The sequence below is a fragment of the Anomaloglossus baeobatrachus genome, chromosome 8 (assembly GCF_048569485.1).
Source record: "Anomaloglossus baeobatrachus isolate aAnoBae1 chromosome 8, aAnoBae1.hap1, whole genome shotgun sequence".
NCBI lineage: Eukaryota > Metazoa > Chordata > Amphibia > Anura > Aromobatidae > Anomaloglossus > Anomaloglossus baeobatrachus.
This window is the reverse complement of record NC_134360.1, coordinates 257,043,024-257,060,478: the sequence shown is the minus strand read 5'-3', so window position 1 is coordinate 257,060,478 and position 17,455 is coordinate 257,043,024. Positions and strand designations below refer to the sequence as shown.

The 17,455-nt window shown below is 48.2% G+C and overlaps 1 protein-coding gene across 1 annotated transcript in view; it reads right to left on the bottom strand.

The window, feature by feature from the left end:
• Positions 1–400: 400 nt before the first annotated feature.
• The window catches only part of XPR1 (xenotropic and polytropic retrovirus receptor 1), a 197,945-nt gene continuing 180,890 nt past the window's right edge, over positions 401–17,455 (bottom strand). The window contains exons 10-15 of the mRNA XM_075320592.1: positions 15,573–15,735; positions 15,082–15,276; positions 9,789–9,955; positions 9,570–9,709; positions 4,771–4,992; positions 401–4,136 (exon numbers count right to left, since the gene is read on the bottom strand). Of these exons, the coding sequence (XP_075176707.1) occupies positions 4,076–4,136; positions 4,771–4,992; positions 9,570–9,709; positions 9,789–9,955; positions 15,082–15,276; positions 15,573–15,735 (948 nt within the window). The 3' untranslated portion in view covers positions 401–4,075. The remainder of the gene's footprint in view (positions 4,137–4,770; positions 4,993–9,569; positions 9,710–9,788; positions 9,956–15,081; positions 15,277–15,572; positions 15,736–17,455) is intronic.

Genomic DNA, 17,455 nt, shown 5'->3' with positions numbered 1-17,455 from the left:
ATTTCAGCCTCTCCATGTGCAAAACTGATAGACACATTCCCCAAGAGACTTGTGCGTTAACCGCAGCAAAAGGTGGCGCTACAAAGTATTAACTTACAGGGGATGAATAATATTGCACGCCCCAATTTTCAGTTTATTATTTTTTACAAAAATTTAAAATAAGCAATAAATATTGTTCAGCTTCACTATTGTGTCACTTGTTGATTCTTCACCAGAACATTAACATTTTTATCTTTATGTTTGAAGCCTGAAATGTGGGAAAAGGGTGAAAAATTCAAGGGGGCGAATACTTTTGCAAGACACTGTATTAGATCAGGTTCACATATTACGGATTTAAGAAAAAATTGTTGCTCTTTAAATAACTCTTAATTCATCAAAACAAATTCAGCCGACACAACAGTGATTTTTTTCTTTTACCAAAAAAGACAAAAACAAAAAAATATAAACACATATAGCCACATAAATTTGTTTTATACAATCTACAAACCAGAAGCACTTTGTGCCAAAATGTTCCTACTAACCAGAAAGTACTCCACAGTATTAAAAAAAAAAAAAAAAAGTACTCTTAATATCCATCGAAGGGAACAAAAATCTATCAGCACAGCCACAGAGAAGAGCAAGCGAAGGATTGTCCCGTGTTCTTCATTTTCAGAGAGAACAGGGTGGTAGAAAAGAAAGAAGGGGAAGGGGCAGGCAAGGCGTGGATAGGGGATAGGTGAGGAGGGGAAGACGCAGGGGGAAGAAAAAGAAGATCAAAAGGAGATGATGGGTGCGGGGACACGACATAGGAATGCACCAGAAAGAACAAGTCACAGTGCTGATACTGAGGACATCTAGAGCTTCACAGTGGGACAGAGCTGGAGAGGGGAGCAGGGAGGGACGGAGTGTGCTTTAATTCCCCTTTATTCCCTGGCTTTCCACGTTCCTCTTCCAGACACGATTCCCTTGCTGCACAGACTTACATCACATCTTACACGAGAAGACCACATTGGTTACATCACGGCTACCAAGCGTGAGCGAGGCCGGTGCCTGAGTCAGGGAGGGCGCTCCTGTTACGGCTGACCATAGGAGCAGAAGTCTGTTCTCTCTCCCCGGATGCGTGCACAACAGGGTGGACCAGTCCGGTCGTATATATATCATGAAGCTTATCCACAGTAGTACCACCGAGTAAACATCGGATGTTAAAGTGGCCGTCTTAAAATTGGCTATCTATCCAGATTCTTCTCCATTCTAGCCAGTGTCATCCAAGTAAACAGTAGTTATATTTTCGGGAATGTAACCAACAAAGCCAACAGATGGCAATGTCATAATCTAATCTATAATCTGGCAGTAGTGTCAGGACCCCAGATCTTTGCATAAAAAGACAACAAACCATGTGGTTGCCATTCAATACCATTGAATGTTACATGGTTGCCATTCAATACCATTCAATGCTACGTGGTTGGCATTCAATACCGTTGAATGTTACGTGGTTGCCATTCAATACCATTGAAAGCTACGTGGTTGCCATTCAATACCGTTGAATGTTACGTGGTTGCCATTCAATACCGTTGAATGCTACGTGGTTGCCATTCAATACCATTGAAAGCTACGTGGTAGCCATTCAATACCATTGAAAGCTACGTGGTAGCCATTCAATACCATTGAAAGCTACGTGGTTGGCTTTCAATACCGTTGAATGCTACGTGGTTGCCATTCAATACCGTTGAATGTTACGTGGTCGGCATTCAATACCGTTGAATGTTACGTGGTTGGCTTTCAATACCATTGAATGCTACGTGGTTGCCATTCAATACCGTTGAATGTTACGTGGTTGGCTTTCAATACCGTTGAATGCTACGTGGTTGCCATTCAATACCGTTGAATGTTACGTGGTTGGCATTCAATACCGTTGAATGTTACGTGGTTGCCATTCAATACCGTTGAATGTTACGTGGTTGGCATTCAATACCATTGAATGTTACGTGGTTGGCATTCAATACCATTGAAAGCTACGTGGTTGCCATTCAATACCGTTGAATGTTATGTGGTTGGCATTCAATACCATTGAATGTTACGTGGTTGGCTTTCAATACCGTTGAATGCTACGTGGTTGCCATTCAATACCGTTGAATGTTACGTGGTTGGCATTTAATACCGTTGAATGTTACGTGGTTGGCTTTCAATACCATTGAATGTTACGTGGTTGCCATTCAATACCGTTGAATGTTACGTGGTTGCCATTCAATACCGTTGAATGTTACGTGGTTGCCATTCAATACCGTTGAATGTTACGTGGTTGCCATTCAATACCGTTGAATGTTACGTGGTCGGCTTTCAATACCGTTGAATGTTACGTGGTTGACATTCAATACCGTTGAATGTTACGTGGTTGGCATTCAATACCGTTGAATGTTACATCATCCTGGGTCGGAGTTGGTGTTATATGTCCAACGCACAATAATCATTGATTCCGGTGGGATAAAATTCCCAATCCTGTTGAATAGATTATCCATAGTCGTAAACAGGAAGGGCAGCTAAGACTAACGGCGCCCTCTCCCTATACTCAGCGGCTAAGCTCCTTTCTTTAAAAAGAAAACACTAAATTGTTCCCTCCGTGACCTGGAAGGAACAAACAAAGCATGCGCACGGACGAGAGAAGCCAAGCTGAACAGCAATGCACATATACAGCTACAGCAAGACAAAGAAGCGGTCACAACCCTCGGGTCTCTTAGCACTACTACCACCAGCATGTTCCCTTGAGCTGAAGAAGAGGAGGGAGGAGTGCTAAGAGAGGCAGACTCTTGTTAGAGGTAAAATTGTCACCAAGCAGAGGTCTAGTTCAAAAGATTGTCCTTGCACTAACTGGAAAAAGCAAAAAGTAATGAGAGGGGGCAGCGTGGTCGTAACTTCAGAACCTGTCTCATGGAGAAGGTGAGAATGAACTCTTCAAAGCCAAGCACTTGATGCGTTTTTGACAATCAGCTGCCCCCTTCCAAATGACTGCATTGTGCATCCGCTGCAGTGCTGAATAAGGAGGGGATGGGGTTTAAGACTGGTTCCCTATTGTCAGCCCTTGTGAGAGGGGAGGTCTGCTGGCAAATGTGGGTAGAACCCAGAAGGCAGCAATGAAACGGTTGATAGCAGGAGCCTGCACTTACGGAAGTCACGGCGAATACTTGAGACATGCTTTGCATTTCAATGTGCATCTCGCCTGTCTGGCAGTAATATAGAAGCATGACTAAACCCACTCTGCTCTAGGAGGCCTGTAATCCCATACACACCCCCCATGGCTGTAGTTACTCAGCAGCAAAATGGTTAGGCACACTTCCCAAAGTGCAGGCTGTTGAGGCTATGAAAGGGAGTGCTCGGCTCTTACAAAGAGCAGAATACAGGCCCCTTTGGCAGGATTGGCTTTTGTCGATGGCAGGAGGATCGAATGGAGGATCTGAACATGTCCAACAAAAAATAAAAAATAAAAAAAAGAATGGAAATAGAAGATAGCAACAAAAAACATAACTTTGGTTTAAAACAATGGACTGATGATAGCTTAAATGAATGAAGAAAGTGAATATCTTCAAGTTCTGTCACTCCCCCAGCCCCTTATCTTTGGGACCCCTTCCAGCACTGCTGGGGGGGTGGGAACACAAAATATCAATGGTAGCAAACAAACACTTGTGCGGGGAGTGAAGGTGGGGGGGATGTACGACAAAGATGATCGGCTGTGACTACAACAACAACCCCAGCGCGGGCTGCTGTATGCGGCACCACAGCGAAACAAAACTTCACATCCTTTGTAGTCGGGCAAGCGATAAGATTGGAGATTTGGCGGGGGAGGATTTTCCGACCGCCCACCAATTCTCCACAGTCCTTTCCAGCTTGGTACACTTGGGTATAGAAAGGTCTGTCCTTGGCTTCCTTTGTTACCTCTGTCCATGAATTGTCGTGGGACCAAAATCTTTTAATGGGATAAAAGGGCGTGCAGGAGGCCAGCCCCGTAATGATGCAGTGCACTAAGAGGATAAAAGAAGCCTGGTAGGGGGATGAACGCCTGAAAAAGATGGTTGGAGAGTGGATATCGAGAGCAGAAACTGCTTCATGTGTTGGCTTCATCGTCGGTGTCATCAATCAGGATCTTGGCGTCTCGGGCCTTACTCCTGTGGGACACAAGAGATGGGATTAGACGGGCTCCTACAAGTGCCCTCGTAATTGGCCACTTGTCTAAAATCTGTAATAACATTGTATTCTGTAAGTGCCAAGGCGTAAATCACCATAGAAAAAGGGAGAAACAGATTTCAAGCAACTGGATGCACGGATGTCGCATCCTAAAATCACGTGTAGAGTTGAGCGAGTACCTAATTATTCATACTCGCTATACTCATAACGAGAACGAATACTCGCATATTCATTCCGAACAGCGTGTGCAATGCAAGTCAATGGCGGAACACTCGCAATGTAACGAGTAACCAGAATTCCGCAGTATTCGCTACTCGCACGACTCACACGGCACTCGGGTTACCGGTTACTTTGTTTTTCCCCATTGTCTTGCATTGCACACACTATTCAGAATGAATACGCAGGTATTAGACAGTCCTCGTTATGTGTATAGTGAGCACGAATAGTTAAATACTCGCTCAACTCCAATCAGGTGCCATTGTGATCAATACCCATAGTGCGGTCACACTGGACTCAGCCACATACAGTCCAGCGAGCGGTCACAGACAGACCCATCTGATGGAATAGTAACATGGGCTCTTATTTCACAGCGGGGACAGCTGCGGTGTCACTTACTGGGAGGACAGGCGAGGTCTGCGCAAGGATATGCTCTGGCTCCGCTTCCACGTCTTGCTCTTGGCTCGGTTCTTCACGCCGTCCTCTTGATCCATCATCTGCTCCAGCAGGGTTTGGTCATCGGCATTCATAGGGGCCACGGAGATATCACGAACGGCACGGAATTCACCACAGTTATTCAGATGCTCGTTCTCCAGTCGAAAGAAGTTCCACACAAAGCGGCTAGTGGGAAAAGAAAGGGGATAAGGAGGATAAGGGGATATGCAAGATTACAAACTGTATAGCGTAGGAGAACACGACACCAAATGCTTCCCTGCAAAGCCTCAAGGGAACCTGTCCGGTGCAATATGCAGAAGCAGGAGCAGTTCTGGGTGTATATTGCTAATCCCTGCCTAACCATCCCTGTATCTAGTATAGATAAAGAGATCTTTAGAAAAAGGATTACTAAAGATCCTTTATGATATGCTAATGAGCGCAGGGACTAGTCGCAAGGGCGTTACTTCCCCCAACTAGTCCACCCTCTTAGCATGTTGCACCTCCAAGGGGGCATGATAACACAGAGGGCCAACTAGTCTGGGGAACTGACGCTCCTTCGACTAGTCACAGGCCCTAATTAGCCTAGGGGCAGCGAGGTTTACAAGACATTTTTTTTTAAACATTCCTATTAGTGAATAGTGTTATACAAGGCTGGTTATGGGCACACGAGCGTGAATGCTGCTGGTTGGAGGGCGGAGGGGACCTGATCAGTTGCCTTTAAAAAACAGAGGTTATTAGTTACCTTTAGTTATAAAAATTGAACTCATAATTAGGCTACAATCTTTCATTCACTTTCAGACCCCTTGTATGCAGTTTGCAGCCTGGTCCAAGTTTCTGATTTTTCTGATATATGAGTGTCTCTATCAGTAATATAGGCTGGATGTGAGGCCTTTGAGTGTCCAGGGTACCACTGTCTTTACTGGTCACATACCAGCAAAGTGTATTCCCCTCATTTGCCCCTTTTCAATAATATACATTGTGTGCCCTCCCTGAGACTGTGCATGCTTTACCCCCTCTTTACACTGTAGAAATCTGTGTATATCCCAATGCTGCCATCTCGACGTCTTCAGTGTCGCATGCACTTGTGGTGGCCGTCATTTTTCACAAATACAACACCCATTACAATCTATTGTGCTCTTCAAATATCTTTTTACAGATTGTGTCTGTGCAAAACTCACGGAGAAATGGCTTTTTTCCCCCCAAGTAACATGGATGTCTATGGGTCCATGATAAACATAGCATCACATGGATGGCATCCGTACTGCTCGTATGTAACGTCGCAAAACATCGGAAAAGCTTTGTAATCTATTAATCCATACGTGAAAACCACTAATGGTGTAAATGGACGCCGGTGGTGTAAATGGACGCGGATGGTGTAAACGGACGCCGGTGGTGTAAACGGACGCCGGTGGTGTAAACGGACGCCGGTGGTGTAAACGGACGCCGGTGGTGTAAACGGACGCGGATGGTGTAAACTTTATCTAGCAGAATTCGGCAGAGCTCATGACGGCTCGCTCTGCGCTCCCTGCATACATGAGAAAAATTACCATTATCCTAAAGATATGGGGTTAATCTGCAGATTAATAACAATCTGACACTGTCCCCGGAGGAAAAAAAATAACTTCATTCCTCCCGATACACTTGGGTTTTCAGTTATAGAAGTGGCGCAGACAGTGCTACCGATTGTCTGTCCGCTGTCTCCAGCATCATGTCCTCCCTCTATCTAAAACTGAACCTATCAAAAACTGAACTTCTCCTGTTTCCTCCTTCTCCTAACCTTCCGAAACCCAATATTACCATTTCTGTGTGTGGCTCTACCATTACCCCCAGCAGCACGCCCGCTGTCTTGTGTGGCTCTACCATTACCCCCAGCAGCACGCCCGCTGTCTTGTGTGGCTCTACCATTACCCCCAGCAGCACGCCCGCTGTCTTGTGTGTGGCTCTACCATTACCCCCAGCAGCACGCCCGCTGTCTTGTGTGGCTCTACCATTACCCCCAGCAGCCGCCCGCTGTCTTGTGTGGCTCTACCATTACGCCCCAGCAGCACGCCCGCTGTCTTGTGTGTGGCTCTACCATTACCCCCAGCAGCACGCCCGCTGTCTTGTGTGGCTCTACCATTACCCCCAGCAGCCGCCCGCTGTCTTGTGTGGCTCTACCATTACCCCCAGCAGCACGCCCGCTGTCTTGTGTGGCTCTACCATTACCCCCAGCAGCACGCCCGCTGTCTTGTGTGTGGCTCTACCATTACCCCCAGCAGCACGGCCGCTGTCTTGTGTGTGGCTCTACCATTACCCCCAGCAGCCGCCCGCTGTCTTGTGTGTAACTCTACCATTACACCCAGCAGCCGCCCGCTGTCTTGTGTGTAACTCTACCATTACCCCCAGCAGCCGCCCGCTGTCTTGTGTGGCTCTACCATTACCCCCAGCAGCACGCCCGCTGTCTTGTGTGGCTCTACCATTACCCCCAGCAGCCGCCCGCTGTCTTGTGTGGCTCTACCATTACGCCCCAGCAGCACGCCCGCTGTCTTGTGTGTGGCTCTACCATTACCCCCAGCAGCACGCCCGCTGTCTTGTGTGTGGCTCTACCATTACCCCCAGCAGCACGCCCGCTGTCTTGTGTGTGGCTCTACCATTACCCCCAGCAGCCGCCCGCTGTCTTGTGTGTGGCTCTACCATTACCCCCAGCAGCACGCCCGCTGTCTTGTGTGTGGCTCTACCATTACCCCCAGCAGCCGCCAGCTGTCTTGTGTGTGGCTCTACCATTACCCCCAGCAGCACGCCCGCTGTCTTGTGTGTGGCTCTACCATTACCCCCAGCAGCCGCCCGCTGTCTTGGGGTTATATGTGACTCCGATCTCTCCTTCACTCCCCACATTCGTTCATTCGTTCTTGTCACTTCCACCTCAAAAACATCGAGAATTCGACCTTTTCTTACCGTTGACTCTGCAAAAACTCTTACTGTCGCTCTCATTCATTCTCGTCTGGATTATTGTAATTCTTTATTAATTGGTCTCCCTGTTACTAAACTCTCCCCTCTCCAATCCATTCTGAATGCCGCAGCCAGGATCATTTTCCTCTGCAACCACTTCACTGATGCTTCTGCTCTTTGCCAGTCATTGCACTGGTTGCCTATCCGTTACAGAATCCAATATAAACTTACCACTCTCACTCACAAAGCTCTCCACGGTTCCGCACCTCCCTACATCTCCTCCCTCATCTCTGTCTATCACCCCACCCGTCCTCTCCACGGTTCTGCACCTCCCTACATCTCCTCCTCATCTCTGTCTATCACCCCACCCATCCTCTCCACAGCTCTGCACCACCCTACATCTCCTCCTCATCTCTGTCTATCACCCCACCCGTCCTCTCCACAGTTCTGCACCACCCTACATACATCTCCTCCCTCATCTGTCTATCACCCCACCCGTGCCCTCCGCTCTGCTAATGACCTAAAGACTGACATCCTCAATAATTCGAACCCCCCACTCCAGTCTTCAAGATTTCTCACGAGCTGCGCCTATGCTCTGGAACACACTACCAAGAGCAATCCGATTAATTCCCAACATCCACACATTTAAGTGGGCCCTAAAAACGCATTTCTTTAGGCTGGCCTATCACCTCACTGCCCTGATCTAATCTAGTCCTTTTCTGCTCTTCATAACAAAAATGTTACTTCCAGTTCTCGTCCCCTGTACCTGTATAAATTCTGGCTGGTGACCGGTCCATGCGGCTGGTTTTGAATACCCTATTAAATTGATGGCTGGACCATATATGACAAGCTTTTCTCCCCCATTTTCCTTTTGTGCCCCCCTATTTCCTCATAGACTGTAGCTTACGAGCAGGGCCCTCACTCCTCCTGGGATCTGAATTTTGTAGTCTCATATTGTCTGTACATGTCCCCTGTGAATTGCAAAGCGCTGCGGAATATGTTGGCGCTATAGAAATAAAAAACTTATTATTAATTATTATTATTATAAGTGAGTGGCGGCTGTAACCAAGCTCCCGACACAGCAGCGGGCTGCGCCGGGGCCAGTGGTGTAGCGGCGGCGGGCTGCGCCGGGGCCAGTAGTGCGGCTGCCTGCGCCTGGGCCAGAGGGGCGGCGGGGGCGGGCTGTGCCGGGGAATCCGGAAAATGTCAACGGTGCGTGGTTCAAATATTGGCGCCCAGAGGCACATTCGCAGATGGAGCTCTCGGCTCAAGATCTCTTCTGCGCATGTGCAGTCACTGGCACGTTGATCTCCCAACAGTGGACTTAAGGAAAACGGCCCCCGGAGGTGGCACGTGCGCAGATGAGGTCTCTGCTAGTCATTGACCCGATAGCGCAATCTGCGCTGACTCCGGGCACCATTTCTTTGAAGCCCGCACCGCCAACAGTTTCTGAAAGTTGCGTATCTCACAGGATCTGGGACTCCTGCCGCCCGCAGCATCGCCCCGCTCCACCACAAACCCTGCCTCCTGTGACCCCACTCCACCACCGATGCCCCCCACCCCCGGTAAGAGACCACCGGATTGTAAGACTGACCCCTTTTTTCTTTTACCTTTTTTTTTTCCCCTCTAAATTTGGGGTGCGTCTTATAAACCTAATAATAAAGTATTTCAGAAAGCCACAAATCACGGGCGAGCAGAGGAAAGTGTCCTCTACACTAAGGACAGCCAGGTCACACTGCTCTGTGGTATAACTGTCCACAATACCATGATACCTGAAGTCCTTCACCGCAACACAATAAATGATTTTTAACCCCCGTGGTTACTGGAGTTCTTACCGGAAGACTTCCAGAGGAGCCAGGACGGTGGAGATAATATCTGAAGCGTTATTGTGAAGGTTCAACTGTGTCAGAGAGATCTGTATGGTCCACGCAAAGCGGAGGATGACATCTTGAATGATGGCGCAGTAGTAGTAAGCCTGGGAAAGTGACCAGTGGTTACAAGGGTGTGAGAGGTAAAAGCCGCAGACAAGGAAGCGGGATACGCGGAGCTCATACCTTCTGGGGGTACACGATCTCTTCTCGCAGGAAGGTGTTCTCCCCGGCATTCCGGTCAAACAGGCCCCAATCCATTTTCAGATCCCATATTAGAGTATAACAAGAACTGACAAAGTAACTGACGATCCACAGGTAGAAAAAAACCTGAGCGTCCGTGTGGTCACGAACTAAGGAAGAAACACACAACAGTTTACGTTACAGAGCATTGATCACCATTGTTTATAAAAAATAAATATAACATTTAAAAAACAAAAATGTTTATGATGCATCAACTGTCTGCAAAGGAGTCAACTTGTAGCAAGCGGGTGTGGACCTCTGGGTAAGGAGGATCCGGCCAGTCCTTGTCCCCTTCCCATGATCACCGGTGGCACAGATCCAGCTGCCAGATCACACTACTTATTGCGTGACCTTGTGGCTTCTTGGAATCTCCTTGAGAAGTGCTGCCAGGGTTTCTTAAAGGTACCGTCACACTAAGCAACTTACCAGCGATCCCAACAACGATAGGGATCGCTGGTAAGTTGCTAGGAGGTTGCTGGTGAGATGTCACACTGCGACGCTCCAGCGATCCCACCAGCAACCTGACCTGGCAGGGATCGCTGGAGCGTCGCTACACAAGTTGCTGGTGAGCTCACCAGCAACCAGTGACAAGCCCCCAGCGCTGCGTGGAAGATGCTGCGCTTGGTAACTAAGGTAAATATCGGGTAACCAACCCGATATTTACCTTGGTTACCACCGCACGTGCAGAGAGCAGGGAGCAGCGCACACTGAGCGCTGGCTCCCTGCTCTCCTAGTTACAGCACACATCGGGTTAATTACCCGATGTGTGCTGCAGCTAAATGTGTACAGAGCAGGGAGCAGCGCACAATGCTTAGCGCTGGCTCCTTGCTCTCCTAGTTACAGCACACATCGGGTTAATTAACCCGATGTGTGCTGCAGCTACATGTGCACAGAGCAGGAGCCGGCAGCACAGGCAGTGAGAGCGGCTGAGGCTGGTATCAAAGGTAAATATCGGGTAACCAAGGACAGGGCTTCTTGGTTACCCGATGTTTACATTGGTTACCAGCCTCTGCAGAAGCCGGCTCCTGCTGCCTGCACATTTAGTTGTTGCTGTCTCGCTGTCACACACAGCGATGTGCACTTCACAGCGGGACAGCAACAACTAAAAAATGGCCCAGGACATTCAGCAACAACCAACGACCTCACAGCAGGGGCCAGGTTGTTGCTGGATGTCACACACAGCAACATCGCTAGCAACGTCACAAAAGTTGTTCGTTAGCAGCGATGTTGCTAGCGATGTTGCTTAGTGTGACGGGGCCTTAACTCCAGTCCTCAAGACCCACCAACAGTTCATGTTTTCAGAATCTCCTTACTGTTGCACAGATGAGACCGTATTGTTCAGATTATAAGACGCAATCTTCCTCCTCAATTGAGAGCTCAATGTGCGCACGCGCTGACTCCGGCGCCATTTGTTTGAAGCCCGCACTGCCTCACTGCACTCGCCACACTGCCTTACTCCCCCCCCCCGCCCCTGGGACCCCGCTCCACCCACTCCCGGTAAGACACCACCAGATTGTAAGGTGGTCCCTTTTTTCCCTCTAAATTTGGAGTGCGTCTTATAATAGGATGCGTCTTATAAACCGGAAAGTACAGTAATTTAAGCACTTGGATAAGTGATCATTCCACCACTTGTACATTGCTAAGGAAATCCTGGAAACCTGCCCTGCTGGTGGGTCTTGAGGACTGGAGTTAGGGAACAGAGGGTCTAACATTATGGCCTTGATTCATTATTTGCAAAAATGTTTTTAAGTCACTTTCCTTTTTTGTCTTGTGGCATTAGTTGCCAAATTCAAGAACATAGCCCACCCGATTCATGAATGTGACAGTGTAACACACCAAGTTTTTTTTCTTGCCTGTTTTTGCTACTTGCAATTTGGCGACAAAGGTAGCACCAAACAAGCCTCCATTGCAGTTCTGCGCATGAGCACTTTCTGCCCGGCTGAGGGCAGAGCAGAGCACTGTAGTGCGCATGCCCGGGCGGTCTTTGACCTTTCCTCGCGCCTGTGCATTACAGTACTTTGCCCTCAGCCGGTGAGATCAGAGTGCACAGGAGTGCAATGGCAGTGTCTGTGTGAATGACATAGGACACGTCATGCACACGGGGCTGGGCAGAGGAAATCCCACAAGATAGAGGCGGCGCCCAATGGACCGCACCGCTCCCTAGGTGAGTATAATAAAAGTGATTTTTATGTTATACACAGCGGCCCGGGCTTTTATATACAGTATTCTGGAATGCCGTATATAAGATCCCACCGGTGGCGGCTGCAGCTCATAAGGGGAAAAACCTGGTGACAGATTCCCTTTAATGTTTGTATACTTTAGCAAGCAAAAAAAAAAAAATATGGTGCAAAGACAATGATGAATTTGGTCCTATGTCCCCCCAAAGATACCCTCTTCTGATATTTCACTAGGCCATGGTTTTGTATTCTACATAAGCTTCCATGCTACATCCATTAGCGCACGCTATCACGCTGTGGTCACTAGAGGGCAGTACAATACTACATATCGCACAATGCACAGTATTGCCCCTGTAGAACTGATAATGTATTATATTCATTTTTATTCTAGGATCAGAAAAGATTGTTATTTGGTTTAAGTGACCCTTATAAATACATATGCAACATTGTGTGGAAACGGTTAGTAATATACCTGGTGTTCTGCTCTATGTCATGCGATGCTGACGACCGCCCTTCATTCTCTAACATGGCGGCTCAGCTGCGCCCATTACCTGGTGCACAGGGTAGTAGGAGCCTTACCATTAAGAGGAGGGGGCGAGGGTCTCTCCACCACTGTGCGGGGGGCATTGGGTGGTCTGAGAAGCATTGCGGCCATGGTGGGGAGAAAAAAAAAAAAAAAAAAATAGGGTCCCGTATAGCAACACAATAAAAAAAAAAGGGCAGCGAGGTGAACTGTGATTTCATACCATCATGTAGAGTGTATGGACACAAGCATTGTGACCCCTAAACTCGAGACGTAGGAGGTCTTCTGATCTCCCATTCTGCATCAATAGACATTAATATAAAAGCGGTCCCTCTGCAGGTATAAGCGGTCCCTCTGCAGGTATAAGCGGTCCCTCTGCAGGTATAAGCGGCCCCTCGGCAGGTATAAGCGGCCCCTCGGCAGGTATAAGCGGCCCCTCGGCAGGTATAAGCGGCCCCTCGGCAGGTATAACCGGCCCCTCGGCAGGTATAACCGGCCCCTCGGCAGATATAACCGGCCCCTCGGCAGATATAACCGGCCCCTCGGCAGATATAACCGGCCCCTCGGCAGATATAACCGGCCCCTCGGCAGATATAACCGGCCCCTCGGCAGATATAACCGGCCCCTCGGCAGATATAACCGGCCCCTCGGCAGATATAACCGGCCCCTCGGCAGATATAACCGGCCCCTCGGCAGATATAACCGGCCCCTCGGCAGATATAACCGGCCCCTCGGCAGATATAACCGGCCCCTCGGCAGATATAACCGGTCCCACTCTTCTGGGAAGGTTTCCTGCACGATTCTATATGATTGTGGGGGGACATCTGCCCCTTCCTCCAGAGATCAATGATGTTGGAGGAGAGGGCCGGGCTCACAATCTGTTCTGGTGTTGGATAGGGTTAAGGTCCGGGATCTGTGCGGCCAGACATGTTCTTCCACCAAATTCCCGCACCCATTTCTTCATGGAGCTTGTGCACTGGGCAGAGTCAGGGGGAAAAGGGAAGGGCCTCTCCCAAACTGCTCCCCAAATATCCACAATGTATCACACTTCACTGGACCTACGAAGTCTAGGCTGACCCCTAATGACCCCTAATGACAACCCCATAGCGTAGAGTTACCTCCACCACCAAACTAGACAGCGGGCACAATGCAGGCGGGGAACGTTCTCCTGGCATTCACCGTTAAACCCAGCCTCGCCCATCAGATAGAGAGGTGCGATCGGTCTCTGCACAGAACATGCGTCCTGCAGTAAAACCAAAGCAATGAGTTCACACTGTGTCCAGAAGTGACAATATGCTGCGTCCAGTGGAGGCGGCTTTGCTCCGGCCCGATGCTGAGCATTGTGCGCAGTGATGTAAGGCTGGCACGCAGCAAGCACTGGGCATGGGCATAGCCTCCGTACTACCCATATTAATGCCAGGGAAGGCTGGGACCGCAGCAAGCACTGGGCATGGGCATAGCCTCCGTACTACCGATATTAATGCCAGGGAAGGCTGGGACCGCAGCACTAGTCCCCAGAGCGTTGGTGACTTACGCACTATAGCCTAGATTAATTAACCCCTTCAAGATCTATGACCTACCAGTTTGCTATGGCGCTTAATGCAGGCTATGCAGTGAGCGCACACGTTTCCCTGCACATGGCTGTTGATCTGATCAGCAGACATGTGCAGATAACAGGCACAGCTATTAACCAGTTAAACCCCGCTGCCGATCTCTGAAAAATCACCCAGAGTTGAAGGGGATAATACTGGCGTTTTGTACACGTGTCTTAATGAGGGACATGCTGGAAGATGTGTCGCATGCATTATAAAGGCACACGCCACTTCATGAATTCAGCGCATCGCACCAGTGACATGCGCCTTGCTAGAAATGCTACTGCAATCAGGGGCTGGAGTAACAAGCATATAGACACGCCGCATTCAGCCTAGTCTCCTTCCCATCTCCGCCCATTATGGGGGAGCTGCTCGAAATTGGGGTGAAAATGCCAAAGCTGGAGAACAAAATTTGCACAAGTTGCATTAAAGTGTTTTACAGCAGTTTTCAGGCACAGACAATGATTATCAGCCCCAATATGCCTCAGCCCTCGGCCCCCCGCTCTGTAACGTCAGGGGGTCCCCACTTCGTGTCTCAGTTGCTGTGATTCATTCCATTTGCAGCAATTCAAACATGAAGTGGGGACCCCCTGACGTTACAGAGCGGGGGGCCGACGGCTGAGGCATATTGGGGCTGATAATCAGTGTCTGTGCCTGAAAACTGCTGTAAAACACTTTAATGCAGAATTGTGGTAATTTTTTCCCCACTTTTGGTGATGGAGGAAGATTTCACACATTGACTTCTTCCACTGGCGGCTTCTATTACCGGAGCACGCGGGTATCAGCGAGCTACAAAACGAGCCATTCCTTCACATACGGTACGATGATGGGCCCAATTTTAAACACTTGTGCCCTTGGGACCAATTAAGAACAACCCTGAATTTAAATATTGCGTTGTGTCCCCCAATACTTTCACCCCTATAGTGTGTACAGGTCACACTTACCTTTGTGTGTTTGGTAGAGAGCAGCAAACGTCACCATGAACAAGGTGGTGGAATACTTTCCGGCATTCACCAGATGGGGAAACGCTCTCTTGGTATCTCGGTACCGGCGCAGGCACTGGATGAAGCGCAGCCAGGCCGGGATACACTGCACCACCGCACGGACGCCGTAGGAGTAAGTGTTACACTTCCCGCTGGCTGTTAATGAGGAGCAAGAAAGGGAAGAGGATATAAAACAAAAGCATGGAACGCTAAATCCCCAATATCTATGGAAATCACCAAGCGCTAAATATTCAGTGGCCATTATGAGGATTTCATGTTGCAGACAGTAGTGTATGTAATAGGCTTAGAAGCCGGGGGATATCAGCCACCATTAATGTCCGTGGCCCGATGACACGTATCTGCAGACGTATTTATAGAACCACGTACAGGACGCTCAGGGAAGTCTCGCTAAACCGGAAATCCCGCTAATGTAGGTCCACAACATCGCTCACCTCCAGTGATGAGGCCCTGGAGACTTTCCCACTCCAGTTCAAAGCTGTAGAAACAGATCATAAACTCCAGGTCCATGAGGATCACAGCCAGACTGTTCAGCTGATCCGCCAGCCAGAAGTCTGCAAAGCCCACCTTGTGGAAAGGGGCGGTGAACACGCGAAACTGGGAGAAAGGGGAGACCGAGGGCTTATAAGAACACACCATCAAGATACTGGTACAGTGTGACGACCACGGCGCATAGACAAAAGAACAGACATCAGACACGCAATGACTGCCAGGACGGCCATGTGGCCACACAACAAGCCACTACTCCTGCTGACCTGCCATCACACAGGTGCGTCTCCATACAGAAGAACAGCCTCAAAAAGTGACTTCAGTAATGCAATACAAAAAGGGAAACCCATCTATTATACAGTCATTACACACAGAAGGATCTATTCCTATATATTATATAGAGTCATTACACACAGAGGGATCTATTCCTATATATTAGAGTCATTACACACAGAGGAATCTACAACAATGCAGACGGGCTGAAGGCGGCTATTAAAGTAACCTGGGCTTCCATAACACCTCAGCAGTGCCACAGGCTGATCGCCTCCATGCCACGCCGCATCAATGCAGGCTCTTTTTGTATGAATTACGGCATCGATGCGGCGTGGCATGGAGGCAATCAGCCTGTGGCACTGCTGAGGTGTTATGGAAGCCCAGGTTACTTTAATAGCCGCCTTCAGCTCGTCTGCATTGTTGTAGATTCCTCTGTGTGTAATGACTCTATATAATATATAGGAATAGATCCCTCTGTGTGTAATGACTCTATATAATATATAGGAATAGATCCCTCTGTGTGTAATGACTATATAATATATAGGAATAGATCCCTCTGTGTGTAATGGCTCTATATAATATATAGGAATAGATCCCTCTGTGTGTAATGACTCTATATAATATATAGGTATAGATCCCTCTGTGTGTAATGACTCTATATAATATATAGGAATAGATCCCTCTGTGTGTAATGACTCTATAATATATAGGAATAGATCCCTCTGTGTGTAATGACTCTATATAATATATAGGTATAGATCTCTCTGTGTGTAATGACTCTATATAATATATAGGAATAGATCCCTCTGTGTGTAATGACTATATATAATATATAGGAATAGATCCCTCTGTGTGTAATGACTATATTATATATAGGAATAGATCCCTCTGTGTGTAATGGCTCTATATAATATATAGGTATAGATCCCTCTGTGTGTAATGACTATATAATATTTGTGTTTCACTTTTTGTATTGAATTAAATTACCTTTTTGATGATATTCTAATTTATTGAGATGCTCTTGTACATGTGCTCGGGCCATGATATGTAACTGTATTGCTGCAGACACATTACATGGAGATACACTAATGATTACAGAATAGAAGGACCTGTGTATTCTCGTTACAAGAAAGCGAAGCAACAGCCCTCAATGTCAGGCAGCAGCTGGAAAGGCAAACCAGCACCACTCGGGGAAGTCCCCGACTTAACCTCACTGATTGCAGCCATGATGTGTATTAGTGGAGGTCTAAGAAATATTCTGCCACACTGAATGCACATGGGCAAATCATCAACATCCACTGCTGGCAGCTCCCATTGTAACTGCTGACCAAAGACGACCCAGATGTGCTGAAGGGAGACAAGTCCGGAGACGCTGCACCCCCATGGCAGCAGGTTCAGGCCACGCAGGCTGCTCACACAGGCCCAATCAATAAGTGGCCTGGCGTGGTTGTGTTGAAAAATGTCTCCTGTGGAATTTTGGGAGCCGGCCGCACAACTGGTTCCACCGACAAATCAGAGTGACTCCAAGCTGTTCGTGTACCTGCAATACAGCCTA